The 22,341-nt window shown below is 51.2% G+C and overlaps 3 protein-coding genes across 4 annotated transcripts in view; 1 reads left to right on the forward strand and 2 right to left on the reverse strand.

Moving 5' to 3' along the window:
* Positions 1-733: 733 nt before the first annotated feature.
* On the forward strand, positions 734-9,446 carry LOC140898926 (protein DGCR6-like). Of its 2 annotated transcripts, none has more exons than XM_073313518.1 (5): positions 734-934; positions 1,463-1,623; positions 2,358-2,458; positions 5,038-5,178; positions 8,296-9,446. In XM_073313518.1, exons 1-5 carry the CDS (start codon positions 819-821, stop codon positions 8,377-8,379), a joined length of 603 nt encoding a protein of 200 aa, XP_073169619.1. In that variant the 5' UTR covers positions 734-818; the 3' UTR covers positions 8,380-9,446. The 2 variants fall into 2 exon arrangements, with proteins under 2 accessions (XP_073169619.1, XP_073169618.1); XM_073313517.1 differs by lacking the exon at positions 8,296-9,446 and adding an exon at positions 7,053-7,645 and having other exon boundaries at positions 841-1,069; positions 5,038-5,220.
* A 2,036-nt stretch (positions 9,447-11,482) lies between these two features.
* SLC7A4 (solute carrier family 7 member 4) lies at positions 11,483-18,891 on the reverse strand. The gene is made up of 4 exons (XM_073313508.1): positions 17,910-18,891; positions 16,550-17,226; positions 14,658-14,766; positions 11,483-14,049 (listed from the first exon to the last, which is right to left on the reverse strand). Exons 1-4 carry the CDS (start codon positions 18,889-18,891, stop codon positions 13,856-13,858), a joined length of 1,962 nt encoding a protein of 653 aa, XP_073169609.1. The 3' UTR covers positions 11,483-13,855.
* A 1-nt stretch (position 18,892) lies between these two features.
* LRRC74B (leucine rich repeat containing 74B) overlaps positions 18,893-22,341 on the reverse strand; it is a 60,807-nt gene continuing 57,358 nt past the window's right edge. The window contains exon 10 of the mRNA XM_073313510.1: positions 18,893-18,982. Coding sequence (XP_073169611.1) covers positions 18,893-18,982 — 90 coding nt within the window. The remainder of the gene's footprint in view (positions 18,983-22,341) is intronic.

The raw sequence follows: 22,341 nt of genomic DNA on the forward strand, positions 1-22,341 counted from the left end.
CTTGTACTCGAGGTGGGGGGGGGCAGTGTCACACCACGTCACGGTGGCAGAGTGGTTGGTGCAGGGCCAGAATGCAGCACCTGCCTGTCAGTCAGCACCTCCCTGTGGGCCTCTCGCCCTCCCCCGGCACGTTCCCAGACCCTGAATACATAGATTGGTCTAGTTTGAGGCTCCTTTTAAAGTGACTTTGGGCTATTAACGCACACAGGGGCTGGAACTAGGGGGGCTGGGGATGCTGCCGCTGCACCCCCTGGCTTGAAGTGGCTTCCATCATCTACAGGGTTTGCAGTTTGGGTCAATGGCTCCCAGCACCCCCCTAATGCATTTACCAACCCTGACAGCCACAGAGATCCTGCCCCCCACCTCCCGAGAGCGCCCATGACCGCAGCGCCACAGCACGCAGGGTCCAGGCCACCCAGGAGCCTTCCGGGCAGCTCGGTACCCCGCACCCTGCGAACCTGCCCCTACAGCCCCCACCCGCCTGCCCAGAGCGCGCACGTTCCCCACGCACAGCCCCCCCCCGTGCCCAGAGCGCGCACGTTCCCCACGCACAGCCCCCCCACCCGCCTGCCCAGAGCGCGCACGTTCCCCACGCACAGCCTCCCCCCATGCCCAGAGCGCGCACGTTCCCCACGCACAGCCTCCCCCCGTGCCCAGAGCGCGCACGTTCCCCACGCACAGCCCCCCCACCCGCCTGCCCAGAGCGCGCACGTTCCCCACGCACAGCCTCCCCCCGTGCCCAGAGCGCGCACGGCCGCCCACAAGCAGCCCAGTGTTGGCCCCGGAGCGTTCCCGCGGCGTCAGTCCGTCCGCCCTGCATGGAGCGCTGCGGGCCCGGGCTCGGCTACGAGGAGCCGGCGGAGCGGGCCCGGCAGCAGGAGCGGCACTACCAGCTGCTGTCCGAGCTGCAGGCGCTGGTGAAGGGGCTGCCCAGGTGAGGGGGGCGCCGGGCCTGAGCCCCCCGCCTCATGGACACCCGCTGTCGCGATCGGAAACCCCTCGCCCCGCCGCGCGTGTCGAGCCCAGTCCGGCCAGGCCCGCGGCTGAGCTCTCCTCTGGCAGCGGCCCGGTAGGGGACCAGCCCCCCGGGGGGGGGGACCGGCCCGGTAGGGGACCAGCCCCCGGGGGGGGGGACCGGCCCGGTAGGGGACCAGCCCCCGGGGGGGGCAGGGGCCCGGTAGGGGACCACCGGCCCCCGGTAGGGGACCACCGGCCCCCGGTAGGGGAGGACCTGCCCGGTAGGGGAGGACCGGCCCCCTGTGCGGGAATGCAGCCTCAGGCGCCCTCTGCTCTGCTCTGCTCTGCCCTCCGGCCGGGCCGCTCCCTGCGGGGAGCTCGCCCTGGTTTCCAGCACAGGGGACTCTCCAGGGGGCTGCCCCACACCCCGGCTTTCCGGACTCGCCCTGGGCGCTGTCCGCTCCGCCCCCGACCCCGCACCCCTTTCCTTGCCCTTTCTCCGCAGCTCCTGCCAGCAGCGTTTATCGTACACCATCCTCAGTGACCTGGCGCTGGCACTTATCGATGGCACCGTCTTCGAGATCGTCCAGGGTCTGCTTGAGATCCAGCACCTGACGGAAAAAAACCTTTACAACCAACGGCTGAAGCTGCACAGTGAGCACCGCGGTGAGAGCCCCCGGTAGAGCCGAGCCCCCGGTAGAGCCGAGCCACTGCCCAGCCCCGATCCCTCTCCCGCCTCCTTTCTAGGAAGCTGGTACTTGTAGTTCCTTTGCTTTGCAGTCTAGCTGCTCAGCTCTGGACACTGAGAGCAGGGGGAAGTCAGATTGTACAAGATTAATAGCTGGGAAAACCCAGGGTCTTGCAGCCTGATCTCATGGGCTGGCAGCCCCAGTACAAGCATGAGTGGCCATTTAGGAGATATAACCTCACTGAGTGTGTGCTTGTGGCAGGGATGTTGGGAGCAATGCTCCAGTCCTTGTCAGTGTATATGTATATGGCCATGCTGCAGAACCAGTGTTCTTGTGCAGACTGAAGAATTAATATAATTCCTCAATGGCACGTGAGCTACGTTAGTGGCTACATTTTAAAGCACTTAGTCTTACTGTGGGTAGCAAAGAGACTTGAGAACTTATGGGCAGAGTTCTGCTATTCAAACACATTGATAAATACATTTGTGTGGTGCTTGATCTTCTGTACTTTTGCCTTTGGGTATCTACTCCTTGGCCCTGGAGGTGCTCTGCTGCTGCTTGCAATGGAATTATTGAAAGCAGAGTTCTCTGGAATAAGATATTTAACTTCCAAAGCCTAGCCTTCTGCTGTGAATAGGGGAAATGCTGGGTGTTACTGCCTTGCCTACTGTCATTCTGGATGGAGAGTCTAACTTTGTATTTATTAATCAGTGCTCAAGCAAGAAATGTTCCACAGACACAAAGAGGCCCAGCAATCCTGCAAACCTCACAACCTGCCAGTTCTCAAAGCAGCTCAGCAGAGGGAGCTGGAGGTGAGGCTTTCATTAGCACTTTGTAGCTTGCAATTTGTAGCTGGTAGGAACAGCTCTAGCAACCTCGTTGCAGTACTGTCTGTCATTTGTAAAAAACAATGAAGCCACATTTAAATTTAGGGCACAAACATTGAAGCTGGTTCTGAAATCAGTCTGGAGACCTGATCTGATGATCGGAAAGGCCCTAACAAAGTTCTTTCCTCCCCATCTTCAGTCAGTAAGTAATGATGATCAAACCCTGTTGTGTGCTCTAGACTACCACTCCCACGGGCCTATCCTGAGAAATCACTAGAGGAGGTGAAAGGAATTGATTATTTGTGTACTGTGCACTTCTGGTAGCAGACTGCAGATGTAAATATGGTGGATCTGCTGTCAGGGCTGTCCCTAGGGGAGTGTGGGGCACAAGGCGGATTCATCTCTTCAGGGACTGACCGACTGCGCCGGCCAATCGCACCAGCCTGTGGGGCCCAGGATGGAAGTGGCGGATTCGTCTCCTCTGGGACCGACTATGCCAGCCAATCACACTGGCCCATGGGGCCCAGAGTAGTCGCCCCAATTCGCCCTACCCAAGGGATGGCTCTGACTGCTGTTAAGGCCTCCATACAAATCAGTGAAGTACAAGAAATACAATGCTGTGTGCTTCTGCTGCTACGCTCCTAAGAAATTAGAGCTGGCAAGGACCAAGCAGAGGCAGAGAGTTAGGTTAGGAATCTTGGTGTGCTTACTGACCATGCCCAATTCCCAGAATGCCTCCCATGGGGTTGTTCCCTTGCTCAGCTTATGCCCTTATTTATCTCAGAAACCTTTTCTTGTGACATAGGACAGGGGTTCTCAACCTTTTTATTTCAGGCCACATCAACATGCTATAAAAATTCCACCTCCCGCCTGTGCCACAACAATGGTTTCCTGCATATTGAGTAGATTGAAAACCAGGGGTGGCATTAGGGAGTAGCAAGCAGGGTCGGTCCTGGGGCTGGTTTTGTTCAATATCTTCATTAATGATCGGGAGGATGGGGTGGATTGCACCCTCAGCAAGTTTGCAGATGACACTAAACTGGGAGGAGAGGTAGATACGCTGGAGGGTAGGGATAGGATACAGAGGGACCTAGACAAATTAGAGGATTGGGCCAAAAGAAATCTGATGAAGTTCAACAAGGACAAGTGCAGAGTCCTGCACTTAGGACGGAAGAATCCCATGCACCGCTACAGACTAGGGACTGAGTGGCTAGGCAGCAGTTCTGCAGAAAAGGACCTAGGGGTTACAGTGGACGAGAAGCTGGATATGAGTCAACAGTGTGCCGTTGTTGCCAAGAAGGCCAATGGCATTTTGGGCTGTATAAGTAGGGGCATTGTCAGCAGATTGAGGGATGTGATCGTTCCCCTCTATTCGACATTGGTGAGGCCTCATCTGGAGTACTGTGTCCAGTTTTGGGTCCCACACTACAAGAAGGATGTGGAAAAATTGGAAAGAGTCCAGCAGAGGGCAACAGAAATGATTAGGGGACTGGAACACATGGCTTATGAGGAGAGGCTGAGGGAACTGGGATTGTTTAGTCTGTGGAAGAGAAGAATGAGGGGGGATTTGATAGCTGCTTTCAACTACCTGAAAGGGGGTTCCAAAGAGGATGGAGCTTGGCTGTTCTCAGTGGTGGCAGATGACAGAACGAGGACTAAAGGTCTCAAGTTGCAGTGGGGGAGGTTTAGGCTGGATATTAGGAAAAACTTTTTCACTTCAAGGGTGGTGAAGCACTGGAATGCGTTACCTAGGGAGGTGGTGGAATCTCCTTCCTTAGAGGTTTTTAAGGTCAGGCTTGACAAAGCCCTGGCTGGGATGATTTAGTTGGGGATTGGTCCTGCTCTGAGCAGGGGGTGGGACTAGGTGACCTCCTGAGGTCCCTTCCAGCCCTGAGATTCTGTGGTTCAATTGCCTGGGGCCCACACCACAGAGGGGGCCCGCAAAGCTAAGTTGCTTGGGCTTCAGCTTTGGGTAATGGGGCTGGGACTTCCGCTTTCTGCCCTGGGCCCCAGCGACCTAACGCGAGCCCTGCTCTCTGGTTATTTGTGGCAGACCCCCTGAAACTTGCTCATGGCCCTTCAGGAGGCCCTGGACCCTGACTGAGGGCTGATCTCTCCCCAGGCAGATGCAGTTCCCACAAAGAATCAGTTTGTAGTTGCAGAGGTTGCCATGACTGAACTGGCCTTCCTGTTAGCAAGTCAGGATTTGGGGAATTAGGTCTGTGAACAAATTGGCTCCAGGGCCTGCTCTGCAGAGACATATGCACCTGGTCTTGGTGTTCTAACTCACAGCCTCATGAGGAGAGCAGTTGTCCCATGCATTGTGGTGGGCACCATGATGGTGCTGCCTAGCCTATCTTCTTGTCCTTCAAAAATGCAGAGAATAAGCTATTCTTGGGGAGTACAAACAGGTCCTGGGCCCCTTTAAAAGCTTCCAAAGGATCAAAGTAGCTTCTGGGTTTCATTAGACAGGGGCTGGAGAAAAGCTAATAGGAAAGTAACTAGAGGAAGAACATTAAACTTCTTTAGCTTTAGAATCCCAGTGTCTTTTTCTCATTTCTCAGGCTGTGGAGCAGCGCATTCGAGAGGAACAGCGACTGATGGATGAGAAAATAGTCTTGGAACTGGACCAAAAAGTAGTTGACCAGCAGAGCACGCTGGAGAAAGCTGGAGTGTCTGGATTTTACATCACCACAAACCCACAGGTCTGTGAGCAGAGAGTGCAAGATTTGTCAGTACTCTTACAAGTAAATGGCTAAAAAAAACCCTTAGAAATGAAGGGTAAAATACCAGAAGCCATCCTTATTGTTTCATCCAGCCACATGACAGAGGGTTTGAACTCTGTCTCCAGTGTTAGAAGTGTGATCCTTGCTCAGCTGCATGAATCAAAGGGCAAAAGGCTTGTCTACATGGCATATTAATGCTTGGCAACCTGGTGAACTGTAGATCTACAACCTGGCTTGCTGCACGCACTAACTCACTGCCTAGACATGGCCTAAGTCCTCTGGCTGGAAACAGCAGCAGGCTCAAACTTCTTATGTAAACCAACCAGTAGAGAGGGACTGTCAAGGTTCCTCCCCGACTCTGAACTTTAGGGTACAAATGTGGGGACCTGCATGAAAAACCTCCTAAGCTTATCTTTACCAGCTTAGGTCAAAACTTCCCCAAGGTACAAAATATTCCACCCTTTGTCCTTGGATTGGCTGCTACCACCACCAAACTAATACTGGTTACTGGGGAAGAGCTGTTTGGATACGTCTTCCCCCCCAAAATACTTCCCAAAACCTTGCACCCCACTTCCTGGACAAGGTTTGGTAAAAAGCCTCACCAATTTGCCTAGGTGACTACAGACCTTGGATCTTAAGAACAATGAACAATCCTCCCAACACTTGCACCCCCCCTTTCCTGGGAAATGTTGGATAAAAAGCCTCACCAATTTACATAGGTGACCACAGCCCCAAACCCTTGGATCAGAGAACAATGAAAAAGCATTCAGTTTTCTTACAAGAAGACTTTTAATAAAAATAGAAGTAAATAGAAATAAAGAAATCCCCCCTGTAAAATCAGGATGGTAGATACCTTACAGGGTAATTAGATTCAAAACATAGAGAACCCCTCTAGGCAAAACCTTAAGTTACAAAAAAGATACACAGACAGAAATAGTTATTGTATTCAGCACAGTTCTTTTCTCAGCCATTTAAAGAAATCATAATCTAACACGTACCTAGCTAGATTACTTACTAAAAGTTCTAAGACTCCATTCCTGGTCTATTCGCGGCAAAGACAGACTATAGACAGACACACAGACCCTTTGTTTCTCTCCCTCCTCCCAGCTTTTGAAAGTATCTTGTCTCCTCATTGGTCATTTTGGTCAGGTGCCAGTGAGGTTACCTTTAGCTTCTTAACCCTTTACAGGTGAGAGGATTTTTTTTCTCTGGCCAGGAGGGATTTTTAAGGGGTTTACCCTTCCCTTTATATTTATGACGGGGACAAAGAGCCACAGTCTTCTACTGTGGGTTACATTGAGATGAGAAGTGTATGCCAGGAGCCTCTCAACCCTGAAACTTTAGTCTGCTTTAGCTAGAAAATAAACCTAACATATAGTGAGCTGATTGCTTTCCTCATCTATAAATCACTGCCATCACCTCTGTGTAGCTGCCTACTGTAAAGGGACTTGGTAAAGGATACAGTTCTTGGTTGGAATCTCCAGCCTCTGCCATAATAGAAATAACCGATTGTTTTCCATAAATCTCCTCCTGCACCCATCAGCTCACGTTCCTGTTCCAGTTTGCTCTACTAAACGCCTCCATACAGTTATTTTTCAAAAATACAGAAATATTATTGATCTGCATTACCATAGTGTCTAAGAGGCCTCATCATGGACCAGGACCCCACTGTGTTCATGCGCTACAAAAACTGAACAAAAAGATGGCCCCCTGCTCAAAAGACCTTACAATCTATGTAGGACAAGAAACAACAGATGGAGACAGACAGATAGGGGAGTATGAGAAAACTGACACAGCATTATCGGCAGCAGTCTGAGTATACCGGGGCCTAACCATTGTCAAATTTTTTTTAGGTATCACAGAAAAGGACGTTTATAAGAAGGGGTTTGAAGGAGGATAATAGTGGTTTTTACAGGGGAGCTCCTCACAGTTGAGTAATGTTGTTTGCCAAGGGAGTACAAGTAATAACCCAACCAGACCTAAATCTCAGTGATCACCTTTTCCTTTTGTGAGCATTTTAACTTGTAAGTTTTTAATGGAAAGTGTCACCTAGTACCATACATGCTGCAAAGGCGACAGGCCACTGTGCCCCCTCACCTGGTGTATTGACGAACAAGCAGTGGAAAAGGAAAGAACCTTCATAAAGTGTTGAGTCTTAAAGCATCAGTACCTCGTAATGCAGGGGTGGGCAAACTACGTCCCTTCAGGCCTTTTAATCCGGCCCTCGAGCTTCCGCCGGGGAGCAGGGTTGGGAGCTTTCCCGACTCTTGCCTTGCTCCGCTCTCCGCGTGCAGCAGCTCCGCATGGCTCCCAGAAGCAGGGGCAGCCAGGGGGCTCCACACAGTGCCCCCGCCCCAAGCGCCAGCTCCACAGCTCCCATTGGCCGGGAACCACAGCCAGTGGGGCAGTGCCTGCGGACGGGGCAGTGCCTGCGGACGGGGCAGTGCCTGCGGACGGGGCAGTGCCTGCGGACGGGGCAGTGCCTGCGGACGGGGCAGTGCCTGCGGACGGGGCAGTGCCTGCGGACGGGGCAGCGTGCAGAATGGCATGGCCCCGCCTCTGTACGGGAGCCGGAGGAAGACGGGCCATTGTTTCCAGGAGCCACACCTGCACCACTGAGCCGCGCCACCCCACGTCCCAACCACCTGCCCCCAGCCCTGATCGCCCTCCAAACCCTTTGATCCCAGCCCAGAGCACCCTCCTGCACCCCCAACCATTATCCCTAGCCCCACCCCAGAGTCTGCACCCCAGCTGGAGCCCTTATCGCCCCCATGCGCACCAATCCCCTGCCCCAGCTGGCCCTCCATACAATTTCCATACTGAGATGTGGCCCTCAGGCCAAAAAGTTTGCGCACCCCTGCTGTAATGGGATGATTTGCATCAGATCTCATGTGGTGATGTACTTCATATTTTGTGGATGTGTTTAAACCAAAATAAGCCTTAGTTCTGCATGGGCAGTTTTTCCCTTTCACTCCCCTAGTGTGACTGACAGTCTGTGTGCTGCAGACCAGGTTCTCCCTCTGCAGCTCTTTCTAGCAGCCAGTGTCAGAGAAATGGGACTGTCTGATTTCTTCATTAAAGTCTTTCCCTTCACAGGAGCTGACTTTACAGATTAACTTGTTAGAGCTGATACGGAAGTTGCAGCAGAAGGAATTGCAACCAGAGAAGGCTTTCCCCTGAGTAGGGCACAGCTCCTCTTTGTCCAGAATCTCCCTCTGAACGTCACACTAAAGAACAGGCTACTTACATCATTTGCTCTGTAACATTGGAGAGAAGCCACTGGTCACCAAGTGTAGAAGAAACAACTAAAATTGTTAGAGTCCTTGTCTTTGGGGGCCATGAAGAGCAGAGGGGACAAGTGGAGAGCATTGTGCTTTTTATACCCTGCACCCCTCAGCGCATGGCATCCACTCTGATTCCCCATTTGTTCGCTACCCAGCTCCTCAAGTACAGCTGTTGAGGAATAACTTGTGGTCTCTGAATAAGAAAATTAAGTTCTTTAGTGGCCAATGCAGTGTCCATCCAGCCCAGAGTCCACGCTCTTGGGTGATGTGATCTGTGGAAAATGTGCCCACAAGACCAGACACAGAGTTTCTGGGCACTTGGAAGGTATGTGTAAGGCACAAGATTTCTCAAGGAGACCAGTAATCCTCTTCCATGTGCAGTGTTGGCATGGCTTTACTAACACACCAGAGACCAGACCATGCTCGATATGATCTTGGCAGCCAGTTAGTGCCTTGGAGGTGTTTTCAGAGTGCTCAACTGAGTGGGTCCTTCTGGAAAGCAGGCAAAGGGCTGCAACATCTTTGTGATGTGTGTATGTGTGAGTGGATCAATCTAGAGTAGTGAGCAGTATTTGCTGCTCCATCTCAAATGCAGCCTTGCCTTGCTACTGTGAGGTGCAGGTAAAGAACTGCAAATGATGGGATGGCATTTAACAGCTTCTGGTATCAAAGGCAGGAACTGGTCTTTTTAAAAGCAGACATCTGGCTGGAGTAAGCTCTCCTTCCCAAAGCAGCCTCTTGGCAGATAACGACACAGGTTTCCCTTCGTTGTGAGTTGCCACTTCTCTTCTCCCACCTGAAGGAGAAAGCCAAGCCTGTGCCTGCCTACTCTGGGGCTGTGAAGGCAGATGTGCACTTTGTCTGAGAGGAGCCTGTCGGGGATGCTAAGGGTTATGTTACTGCATGCTACTTTAAAATGCCAGCCTCATAATGTTTAGAAATAAATAATTCATCTGCAATTCATGTCTGGCTCTTGGCTTTCATTTCCTGCTATCTGATTACTCTAACAGATGTTCCAATCTTTTGGTATTGTCAAAAGATGGCACTGGCCATTTAAGAGAAAAGGAGCCAGTGCTCCTGTGACTGATCGACTGCCTCCAACTTGGATTTTAAGAGAAGAAAAGGGGCAGGTGAGAGCTGCAAAGACCTGAAAGAAGCTGTAGGTGATTCTGGAGAAAGGCAGGAAAGCAGCAGGGAGGAATGCTCGTTGACCTTCTTAAGAGAGAGAGCAGCAGAGGCTGCTGACTTGTAAGCCTGGGAGGAAAAGCCAAGGGCCAGAGAGGGCTGAAGGCAGGGGAGCAGTGGTAGGGTTTGCCAGCTGACATCACACTGGAGAGCTGGAGCCAGAGGGATGCTCCCCTGTGAGGATAATCTGCCAGCAGAGAGGTTGTGGAGAAGAGCAGAGTTGCATTCCAGTTGGAAGGGCTGTGGTAGCTGTCCTGGCAAAAGGACAGGAAAGAATTGAAGACCCTGGGTGTGGCAGAAGATGCCAGTGTCCTACATATGAGACACTGGAATGAGGGGACCAGATGTGGTATTTTCAGTGCACATAGTACTTGACTATATTTGGGGACTTTTGTTGTGGATTATTTGAACTGACTAATAAACCAGTCCCAAAGAGGGATATTAACTGAGGCAAGAGAGCTCTGGTGTAGTTACTGGGGACTCTGAAGGAGGGAAACTGAGGCAGGTGCACTAATTGTGCCACAGCCTGGTGCTGGAGGACACCCCAGGTAAGGCTGCCCTCTGACAGAATGCAACCCTCCAAATGGGGGTCCTCTTGTAACCTTTAAGCATCTGCATAGGAACTTTTATTATTCTTACTTTAAAAATAAAAGTGCCTACTTAAAAAGAGCGATGCTGTTACTTGTAACTGCTGGCAATACACTGTGCGGAGCCCCCGGATCCAGGGCAATGCATGGGTGCAGACTGGCTTGCTGGGGACATCACATTGTAAGGCAGGAGGGAGCGTGACCAAGGGTCACTGCCCAGAGGCAGGTGACAGTTGGAACTCTGAGACCTGCCTGGACACTCCTGGAGTGGACCATGAGCAGGGCGATACCCTGACAATATGGCAGGTGGGACAGGCAGGAGGAAAGGGGGCTCCAAGAACAAGTTGGGGGGGAGCTATGGCAAAGAAAGCTGGAGGTATGGGTTGGGGCCAAGCCTAAGGCTCTGCTATGCCTAATGCAGGGCCACTTGCAGCCCTGCTCCCCATCATGAATTCACCCCCTGCTGAAATGGCAGTGGCATGGTCCCCACCATGTCTTTTCAGACAGGCAGGTGTGGCAGCAGGGACCCCTCCAGTGCATGTCCCGGCAGCTGGGGAGTATCAGCTTGTGTGGGTGGGCCAGCCCTCTTTTCCTCTAGCTACTCACACAGTCCTTTGGTGGCCTGGGGCTGATGGGGCATTGCATCAGGGTGTTAACTCCTCAGGAGGTGTCAGTGCACTGACTACACTGGGTTTGTGTCTTCCACCTTTTCTATGCAACAACTACAGCCAGGGGACTGACAAATTTTAAGGGTGCCGACATGACTCCAGCAGCTGGGGCCCTAGGCATGGATCTGTAGTGTCTGTGTTAATCCAGCCCTGTGGCCTATTAAAGGCTGGGGCTAGTGACACAGGAGCGAAGATACTATACCCCTGCTGCTGTGTAGACTTGCTCCTCAAAGGGGAGCCTCAAACTCATCTCCATATGGAGTTGGCCAACACACAGCAGCCAGCCTCCCAGTCCTGGAGCTTCTGCCTTGGTTCAGTCTTTGCAGGACTTGGGCATGATGCAGCAAAGCTGTTGGAGCTTTGGAAGAGCAAAGCACAAGAAGAGCCATGCCCTAATCCCTGCTGGTGCAGTGGGGTGCCTCAGAAGGGGTTTTGCTGGCCCCCCAGGACCACAGAAGGGATGGCCGGAGACTTGCACCAGGCTGACTCCACTTTCATTTAGAGTGACTACAGAGCAGTGTGGACAGACTCCCGCCCAGAAAGAACGATTGCAGGACCATTATTTATATGTAGGGTGAGTGTCAGTACCTTTATTACACACCGTTACACAGGCACCAAGCAGAGCACAGCAGGGACATACCACGCCATTGGCAACAGCAGCCCCCGGTGTGGCACATTTCACACAACACAAGTGCCAGTGCAGGGCAAGGTGGCACCAACAGAGCATGGAGCAGGCAGGACCCAGAACAGCGTGTGCTAAGTACACCCGCTCTGGCAGTCACAGCAAATTCACAATGCCCATGCGGCACAGCTGCCTCCTGTGGGCTCCACGAGCAGCCCCAGCCGACAAACAGCCAGCCTGTCAGAACGGAAGCCCAGTGTCCCTTCCCTGCTCCCCATCTCCTGCCTTGTGCAAGCCCCTCCCAATGCTCTGCTGCAGGGCCTGGCTGTTGTGCTTTCTGTGGTGCTTGCATTGGCTCTGCACATTTCCTCCTAATAAATACGAGTAGCTAGGCCTCAGCCGGAAGCTCACCAAGTAACAATGCCGTACTCGCAGGTGAGTGTGAGGCTTACACCTGGCCCAAGCCCTACCTGCACCTCACACTGTGGGGGCAGGGGACAGCTGCCATGACCACTCACGTATGCAGCTGCGGAGGGTGAGGGATATGTACAGTAAACAACAGCCACCTTCACGCTCGCCCTGGGCACTGGCCTAATGTCAGAGCTGGGCTCAGTAGCTCACAGCACAGCAGCCAAGAGGAGACAATGGGCAAAGGAGAACTGTGGGAAAAGGAGCCTCAGCAATGACCTGATGCGCAGGGCAAGGCCTCACCCTGACACCCTGCAGAGGGGAGCCCAAAGCTGGCTTTGCAGGGGATGCCGCAGCCCAATTTACATGAAAGCTGGCAATAGAGCAGGGACAGCCTAAGGGCTGGAGCCTGCCAGGGCACTGGGGAAGTGAGGGCCTGCCCATCCCTGTATGCCATGAGAGCAGCCTGTAGGGCCCCAAGGAAACTGCAAGGGGCTAGGGGCACAGGAGCTGGAGCCCAAAGCAGCCCCTTACAGGGCCTGGTGTTAGCGGTGGGATGGGGTTGAGAAGCAGCTGTCTCACAGATAGGGCCCTAGGCCACTGCAAGCTACTTCAGCACTGAGTCAGGACACAAGTCCCAGGCCATTCTCAGAAACACAGAGCATGCCTAGGTCCTGCCTCTCACTTTCAGAGTGCGGTAGCTGCCGGGCAGGGACTAGCTGGCCTGTGTGTCATACAGGGCTGAGTGCTGCAAACTGACCCGTGTGTGGGCGGCTGGGGGGGACATGAGAGTCAGGCTGATGCACAGGCAGCCCAGCTGCTTGGGATGAGTGAGCAAGGGCACAGCGAGGGTAATGCACTATTCCACTGCACTAGTAAAGTGATTGATTGTCTAGAAACCATTCGCCTGGGAACAGCTAACAAAGGGTATGGGGAATCTCTGCTCCCTCTGCACTTGCCCCTGTGAGGCCATGGATTTACAACCAGAGCGCCTTGCCCTGGCCTCACCTTTGCCATCCCCACTCAGTACGAAGGCCTGGGCTGCCTCATGCTCATTTCTGTGCCTTTTAGAATAATGGAACCACATGAATGTGCCCTGGGTGTGACCCCACCAAACTAGGTACTTGCACTGGACCTGGACCAGGGCAGGGAATGCCAGCAGGTGCCTGAGCAGCACCCAATGGTCTGTGCCAAGAAGCCCAGGAAAGCTAGTGCAGAAATGCCCTAATACTTTGCACTTCTAGAGCTTTGCACATTCCAAGTGCTTTACACACATCATCTAATTAAGCCCACCAGCTGCTCAGTATAAGCATCACTCACATTTTACTGATGAGGTGCAGGGAGAAGGGACTCAGCCGAGGCCCGGAGTCCCCGTGAGAGCCAGGATAAAGTCCTGACTCCCAGGCCTACACGCACCTGTGTGTCAACTCTTGCCTGTTTACCAGAGACCCTTCATCATACACCATGGACCACGGTGGGCTCTGGTGGGAATGGCCACATTGGCACTGCTGCCCCGCAACATTTCAGGACAGGCAGGGCACAGAATGGTGGAACTGTAGAAAAGAAATGTGACCCCTCTGTTGCTATGAGGATTGTGCTGGGTTTGGGAGGGGATTTGGGGAGAGCCATTGGGGAAGACGCGGCTTACACATTACTAAGAGCTAGAAGTAGGTAGAGAAAAGCCAGATCCCCATGTGCCAGGGTATGGGAGAGGAGGCAGCCATCACCTCCCTGGTGATTTTGCTGTGAGTGCCGATGGGGAAGTGTGCATATCACCATCCTGTCTCCAAACACCAGAGTTTGCTCAGGGAAGACCCAGCCCTGGCAGCTCTTTCTGCAGAGGAAAGTGGGGGTGGGAGGGTGTCCTTTTTCACTCAGGGAGGCTGCTATGCCGTAGACGCATCATCGCTTGGCTTCCTCAGTCACCATGTCCGACAGCCCCGTCGAGGGCTGGGGGTTGGGCTGAACCGCCTGCACCGTCTCCTCCAGGCTGCTGCTAGGGAACACCACGTAGCGGGCACTCACGTTGCAGGACGTGAGCTCACGCAGGTTCTCTTTGCTGTGCCAGATGCCGTAACCAAAGTACACCAGGAGGCCTGTTGCAGCAGAGAGAGAGAGAGTTTGCTTTAGCAGCAAGGCAAAAGATCTTGGAGGAGAGGCGCATAACTAAGCAGTGTCTGGCTCAGCCAAGGCGGGAGGGAGAGACCCCCGATGTGTGCGATGGAGACTGACTAGGAAAGAAAGGGAGAATGAAAGCAGGCCCAATGCCAATGCTGCAGGGCCCCACCAGCCCCTGCCCACCTACTCAACCAACTGGCATTTGCCATGGCCCATTGTCTATGGTCCTTCCACCAGTTTCAGACCATGTGACAGTATCACTTCCCTTCTCTTTATAATGGCCCTGACCAGTGTAGTATCCACACAACCTGCTGGTGAGTTAAAAACCAAAGCCCCAACAGGCCACTGGCCTGATTTCCCTTCTTACTTCCCCAGACCAGCCAGGGCCATTTCACTGATTTTTAGTTTTTTAACCCAAGACAATTTTAATTCATTTTCCCACTGACAGCAAGATGCATTTTAGCAAACACTTGGCCTACAACTCCCTAGCCTAGCATCACCATGGATGTCAACCAGCTCCTCAGCTTAGAATGGGCCTGCTTCTCAGGAGAGTTAACATCACTGATTAGCCACCTCCTGAACTCACCTAGGATCAACCAGATGGAGAATCGAAGCCATGTCATGTAGCTCAGCTTCAGCATGAGATAGATGTTCAGGAGAATGCTCAGTGCAGGAGTGAGTGGCACAAGTGGTATCTGCAAGGAAAAGAGCAACCAGTGACCAGGAGAGACCACACCTACGACAGTCACAACTAAGGCTGAGCTCACACATTCAAAGGACACTGAAGTGTAGACAACTGCTGAGAAAAATTCTTCAAATGTTGTTGACCTATGACCTTTCCCTTGCTTGCAATGAGTATAATGATATAGGGGTATATGATTGACCTTGATGTTTTGCTTATTAGGTTGAAACAGACATGGGGGGCAAGCAGGTGAACATAAGTAATTGGTTTCAGAGTAGCAGCCGTGTTAGTCTGTATTTGCAAAAAGAAAAGGAGGACTTGTGGCACATTAGCGACTAACCAATTTATCTGAGCATAAGCTACAGCTGTAGCTCACAAAAGCTTATGCGCAAATAAATTGGTTAGTCTTTAAGGTGCCACTAGTACTCCTTTTCTTTATAAGTAATTGGGTTACCAGGTTTGCTAGATTAAGGATTTGTTGTAGGAGGCCTAATAGAAGTAGTTACACTAAAGGCTGGGTTTTAGTTATGATAGTATAGGCCTAGAGGAATATAACTTTAGGTCATAGTTTTGCACTCTTATTCACAGAAGGTAAGCAGGAGACCATGAAAGGGACAGGGCAAGATTTCTGAAGAAGGGAGTTCAGGGTGTGTTTGGTCTTTAGGTTACCAGGCACTAGGTAGGTAGTTAGACCACACTGCTGCATAGGAGTTGTTAGGAAATAACTGAGAAAGGATTGATGCAAATAGTTAATATTAGGGCTGTCAAACTATTAAAAATACTAATTGCAATTGCAGTTTTAATTGCACTGTTAATAGAATACCAATTTAAGTTTATTATAAACATTTTGGACGTTTTTCTACATTTTCAAATATATTGATTTCAATTACACAGAATACAAAGTGTACAGTGCTCACTATGTTATTTTTTATTACAAATATTTGCACTGGAAAGAGATAAACAAACGATCTTGCTTCAACTTGTAGATTGCACTAAGGGGCATATGAAGGTTTAGCTAATCTGGCACATAAATACCTTCCAACCCTGGCTACAACAGTGCCACATGAATGCCTGTTCTTACTTTCAGGTGACATTGTAAATAAGAATCATGCAGCATTATCTCTTGTATCTCATTTCTCTGAGCGATTGGCTGAACAAGTAGGAGGACTGAGTAGACTTGTAGACACTAAAGTTTTACATTGTTTTATTTTTTAGTGCAGTTATTTTAAAAAATTCTATGTTTGTAAGTTGTACTTTCAAGATAAAGAGATTATACTACAGTATTTTTCAATTCACCTCATAAAAGTACTATCTTTTGTTTATCTTTTTTTACAATGCAAGTATTTAATAAAAATATAAATTGAGCACTGTACACTTCATGTGCTGTGTTATAATTGAAATCCATATATTTGAAAAATGTAGATCAGCATCAAAAAATTTAAATTGGCATTCTATTACTGTTTACCGGAGTAATTAAAACTGTGATTAATTGTGATTAATTTTTTAAATCGAGTTAATTTGTTTTGAGTTAATCACTTGAGTTAACTGTAACTAATTAATATTAATTATGCTTAATTTTGGACATTCAGAGATGAAGATGAAGGTGTCAGATGTAGAAGAGCTCTGTGTAACTCAAAAACTTGTCTCTCTCACCAACAGAAGTTGATCCAAAGAAAAGCCTGCACTTTAGCCACAAGCCCAGCCTTCCTCTCTACTGCAGACATTATTGTGCATGGGCCACTCCAACCTCCCCCAGGCCACAGCAAGCAATGAGAATGAAATGGGCAGATGGCTACCTGAAAGGTCTGGGTGCTCTGCTGTTGCTCATGGACCCAAATGAGAAGTACGCTGAGCAGAAATCCCAGGCTGAAGAGCAGCAGCAGCAGGGAGTAGCTCCAGGTGGGTAGATGAAGATGGGTGTTGCCAAATACCAAGATGGAGCACAGGCATACGGCAGACACCATCAAGGTAACCACGGCAATGGTGACCACCTCCCCAGGATGGAAGTCAGTGAGGAACTCCAGGTAGGGCTCGAAAGCTGCCTTCAGCTTCCCTGGCTGCCGGTGCACTTTGGCTTTGTACGTGCCCACCAGCTGCAGCTTGTCTGAAAAGGATTCATATTCCTTTAGCTCGCTGGGGCCAGCCCCTTCGTTGGGCCCAGGACTGGGCTGGCTCCTGGCAGGCTGAGGGGGAGCTGCCGATTTCTCCTGCTGAAAGCGCAGCACAACAATGCTGGCTGCCACGAAGGTGTAAGCCAGCAGAGTGCCAATGGACAGGAACTGCACCAGGGCCTCCAGGTCGAAGATGAGGGCCATCAGAGCCATGAGCACCCCAAACACCACAATCCCGATCACGGGCACCTGCGTGCGGGGGTGCACTCTGGAGAACACCTGGAAAAAGAGCCCGTCCTCCGCCATGGCGTAAACAATTCTGGGGAGGGAGAAGAGGTTGCTCAGCAGAACCGTGTTCATCGCTGGGGGGGGGGGAGGATAAAGAAAGAGAGAGGCCACGGGGTCAGAGTCAGAGCCACACACCCAAACCTGCCCACGCCACCCTGGGGACCAGAGTTGGCTCAGGGACACGGCAGCAGTGCAGTTCCTGAGCTCATGTGCATCTGCCAAGGAGTGCAGGGATCTCTCCCATGAGGAGGTCATGATCAGGCTCATCTGCTCACTCCAGTGGAGGCTATTGCTCCTCAGCGGTTTTAGATCCAGGACCCTGGAGCCCCAGAGAATACTTTGCCATCAGGAAAGATTGCCCGGGAGTAGGAACTCTATCCAGGACGCTGCTTCATTCCCTCAGTCCCAGGACAGATCAACAGGCAACCCCAGACAATGGGAGCAACTCCCAGGGGAGGCAACCTCCAAGGAGGTGGAGTTAGCACACAGCATTTACTATTACACAACATTGCACAGTGCAATTAAGTGACTTGTCCGAGGTCACACAGAGTCAGTGGCAAACCTGGAAATGGAATACAGGGCTCTGAGCACAAACCAGTAGCCTTGAGGCTATGATTCAGGCCCTGGAAACATGCAGTGCATAACTGGAGATGTTATTTCTTTCACGTACCCTGCCAGAGGACACAGGCCTAGCTACTAGCCCAGGGACTGGGGCACTGGGAGTCTGGACATGAGGTTTCAGCCTGTCCATACTTACCACAAATGGAACCAACAGCGACTATAAACCCTGCCCACGAGTAACCCCGTCTGTAAAACGCATCTGCCAGGGAAGCGTCAGGATCCAGAGTGTGCCAGGGCACTATTAGTGTTAGCACCACAGACACCAGTATATAGGCCCCTGTGGCCAGGCCCAGGGAGATGGCTATTGCTCTGGGAACAGCCTTCTGAGGATTTCTGGCTTCTTCACTGGAGGCTGCTATGACATCAAAGCCTACAAAGGCATAGAAGCAGGTGGCCGTGCCTGCCATGATGCCCGACAGTCCATACGGAGCAAAGCCGCCTTCCTGGGCACTCCAGTTCTTGGGCTCTGCAAGAATGAATCCCATAATGAGGATGAAGAGGATCACACCCAAGCTGATGGCAGAGAACACATGGTTAAGCCAGGAGGACACTTTGGCCCCAAAGGAGATGAATACTGTGGCTATCAGCAGGATGCCTGCTGCCAGGAAATCTGGGTAATGTGCCAGGAACGGCACCTGCCATGTGCCAATGTGGGTCTCGGTGAAATTTTTTATTTTATGACTAAATATGGAATCCAGGTAGCCACTCCATGCCCTTGCCACTGCAGCGCCCCCGATCATGTACTCCAGGAGCAAATTCCAGCCAATCAGGAAGGCCCAGATCTCACCCATGGAGACGTAGGTGAACATGTATGCGGAGCCTGTCTTAGGCACCCGGGCACCAAACTCGGCATAACAGAGAGCAGCCAGCAGAGAGGCAAAGCCAGCAATGATGAAAGAGACAATGACAGCAGGGCCAGAGATCTCCTTGGCTACTGTGCCTGTAAGGACATACAGGCCAGAGCCAACCATGCCCCCTATGCCCAGCAGTATCAGGTCAATGGTGGAGAGGCATCTGTTGAAGGTTGTCTCCATCATGTCATCCTCCAGAGTTTTCACCCGGTTGAGTTTCTGGCAGAAGCGGGTTAGGTCCGCAGAGCGAGGCAGCCGGCCCGCCATCTCAGACAGACAGCCCTGCCCGCAGCAGGGACAGCGGAAGGATGGGGAGGGTCAGAGCAGCGTGTTGCACAGAAGTCTCCACGTCAAAGACCTAGCGAGAATTAAAGAAAGCATGAACCAGCCTCTTTCCCCCTGCACACACGTGACCCAAACACGAGCCAACCCCTCTCCCTCCCCGCTCCCCACGGCCACACTTTAACTAACTCAGGTCCAGCAAGCACTAGCCAGGCTCTCAATTGTGTAACACCCAGCATCACATGACCAAGGATACTTCTCTCCAAACTCCCAACGATTACCAGCAGGGGGCAGGCAAGTGGCAAGGGCTCAGAAAGGTTTCGGTTTCCAGCCGAGCCCTTACAATCCCAGCGTCAGGCCTGCCTTGGCTGTTCCTCCAGGAACCACACTGGTTATGGGGAGCTGTGTGTTATGGCTGTACAGTGCAGCCAGGGAATCCAAGAGAAGTAGGGAAGAAGCAATTTTTTATTAAGTATGTATTGGTGTTCCATCAAAAAGTCCCTTTCCAGGAGGATTCCTGCTCACCCAGGAGTGCACCTGTCCTTTGTTAACAGACCACAGAATTGATTCCATATGTGCATCCACAAACCATTTACATGGGAGCCAATGACTTCTTTGAAATGGGTATTTTAGGCAGAGCTGGTAGCGTCACCTCTAGGGAAGGCTGACGGACACTTTCAGTGATAAGACGTGTTTTCAGTTGCATATAACTTTGCCAAACATTAAGGGTTTGGGCTGAAATTCCCAATGCTGGGTGTCTACCTCAGCCTGACTCTTTTTAGATGTTATTAGAACCTGTTCAGCTGTTTCTGAGAACAAGGTTAAGAGGAAAAAATACATTGTTTTGCCTATGTGCACAAAACCCCCTACAACCATTTCACTGCGAAACTCTAGCCCCTCCAGGCTCTGAAGCAGGGCCTGACATTTGGCAGGGAGGTTACCCTATAGTCCAGGATGTGCCTTTTGCTGTCTCATTGAAAACCTGCCCAAGTTTGGTCACATTTTAAGCCTTTAAGATTTTGGTTCACACATCAACACTCAGTAGAGACTGGCAGCATTATTATCTGAATCCAACTGCACAGTGCATGCACCATTCCATCCCGGTGCATGTACATGCTGACCAGACTGATGGTATTCTGTCCCCACAGAGCACGCTCCACCCCAGGACAGTGGGGGCTCCGCAGGACTTTCCCTCTAATTCCTCCTCCCAGCTGCTGGGGGCTGCTGTGGGGACAGGCTCAGGACAAGGCAGCAGTCTGGCTCAAATAAAAAGGGTGGAGGAGCAGAGGGGGGAAAAGAGGGGCAGAGGCTGGAGTAGGAGCAGAGAGGGATGGGGCAGAAGGGTCCTCAATCATAAGAGGACACTCCCCTCCAGAACCTGTAACTGAACCCAGTATTCCTGCATCTCCACATTCCTCTGCTGTTAGCCAACAGCTATGAAACCCACTGGCAAAGTGGCTGCCTCATCCCCCTTTAGTGGATGGTCCCCCACAAGCGAACAGTCTGCTAATGCTCAGAGGTCTGTGCTGTGCATCTAAAGGTTCCAACTCTGCTGGTGATCCAAGTATGGTCCAAAATGAACAAACAGAAATGTTATTGTGGCTTTTTTAAAAAAAAATGTATAAAACTACGTTGTAAAAAAATCTGTTTCTCTCGTGCTGAATGTTTAGTGTATGTTTGTTCCTCCATTTTTTAAACTGCAGCTGAGTAAAACAACCTGCCTTGGAATTGGTGGTTTACAGCAACGAGCAGGATCGGCTCCCGAACAGATGCTGAGGGCCTCTGGCTAGCATGGTACTAGGGGAGGAGCACTCTTACGTGTGTAACCCACACACCTCCTGGGTGTGATTTCTGTCCCATCAAGTGGCACCAAGACCACTTAGAGAGAGAGATTAATGAGTCTGCTCTACAGCCTTAACTAACAGCCACATGGCTTTTAGCTCACGCAGTAGAGGCTTGTGCACTAAGCTCCAGAGACCCCAGTTCGATCCCACCCGCCTATGACAGGGGTCTGTTGGCATTACACAAGGATATCTCAGAGATCTTCCTGGGCAAAGCACAATTCAGGAAAGGAGAAGACAATCTACAGATGGTGGCTGGGTGCAGGGAGAACAGATAAGAGATGAATTAGGCCCCCCTGTGTTTAAGCAGAAAATGTATCAACATTCCAGGTAGACAGAGTCACAGGTTTAAGGTTAGAAAGGACCTCCAGATCATCATGTCTGACCTTCTGTATAGCACAGGCCACCAACCCCTCCAGCCACCCCCACAACAAACCCAACAACCAGAATTAAACCAACATATTTCAGACCCCAGAAGACTAGACTATTCTGTGCCACAGGCAGAGAAGAGGAGGGACCCAGGGTGAACCAGTGCCCGAGACAATGGCAGGGAATCAATTTAGTGAGACATGCTGAGATCACTCTAGCAACTGACCCACACCCGATGCTGCTGAGAAAGATGAAAATCCCCCAAGGTGTTTTCTGGCTAGTATGGTACTAGGGGAGGAGCACTCTTACGTGTGTAACCCACACACCTCCTGGGTGTGGTTTCTGTCCCATCAAGTGGCACCAAGACCACTTAGAGAGAGAGAGCTAGTCTGACCTGGGGGAAATTCCTCCCCAATCCCAAATATGGTGATCAATTAGACCCTGAGCATGTGAGCAAGACTCAATAGCCAAGTCCTGAGAGAGAATTTGCAGAACCACCTGAGAGCACTGACCCATCCCATCTAGGTCCCAACTCCAGCCGTGGCCATCTCTGATGCTTCAGAGGAAGGATCCGTCTCACCCCAAACACCAGAATACATTGGGGGCCATTCCTTTCTGGCCTCTACAAGTGACCAGCTGAAGTCCTGAAGCACAGGATTTTAGGAACATAAGACATGAACTGGAAGAGACTACCATGGCTGCTGAGTCCTGCCCCCAATACCACAAGTAACCCCATCATACAATCTCACTCATAAATTTGTCAAGCTCTATCTTAAAACTAGTTATGTTTTTTGCCCACATAGCTCCTATTGGGAAGCTGTTTTTCCTCAATCTTCTGATGGCTGGAAAGCTTCTTCTAATCTCAGGCCTAAATTTGTTCATAGACAGTTTATCCCCATTTGTTCTTCTGCCAACATTGTGCTTTAGTTTAAATAGCTCTTCACCCGCCATAAAATTTACCCACTTCCACTCCCCTTCCTCCCCGATGTAATTATAAAGTGCACAGATCCCTCTCAGCCTTCTTTTTGCAAGGCTAAAAAAGCCAAGCTCTTAATTTCCTCTACTAAGACAGGCTCTCCATTCCCCTGATTAACCTAGTATCCCTTCTCTGCATCTGTTCCAGCTGGTGTGGGGGTTTTTGGTTTTAACATGGGTAACCAGAAGCGTACACAGTATTCCAGAGGAGGTCTTACCAGTGTCTTGTACAATGGCATTAATACTTCAA

Source organism: Lepidochelys kempii, chromosome 15 (assembly GCF_965140265.1).
Source record: "Lepidochelys kempii isolate rLepKem1 chromosome 15, rLepKem1.hap2, whole genome shotgun sequence".
NCBI lineage: Eukaryota > Metazoa > Chordata > Testudines > Cheloniidae > Lepidochelys > Lepidochelys kempii.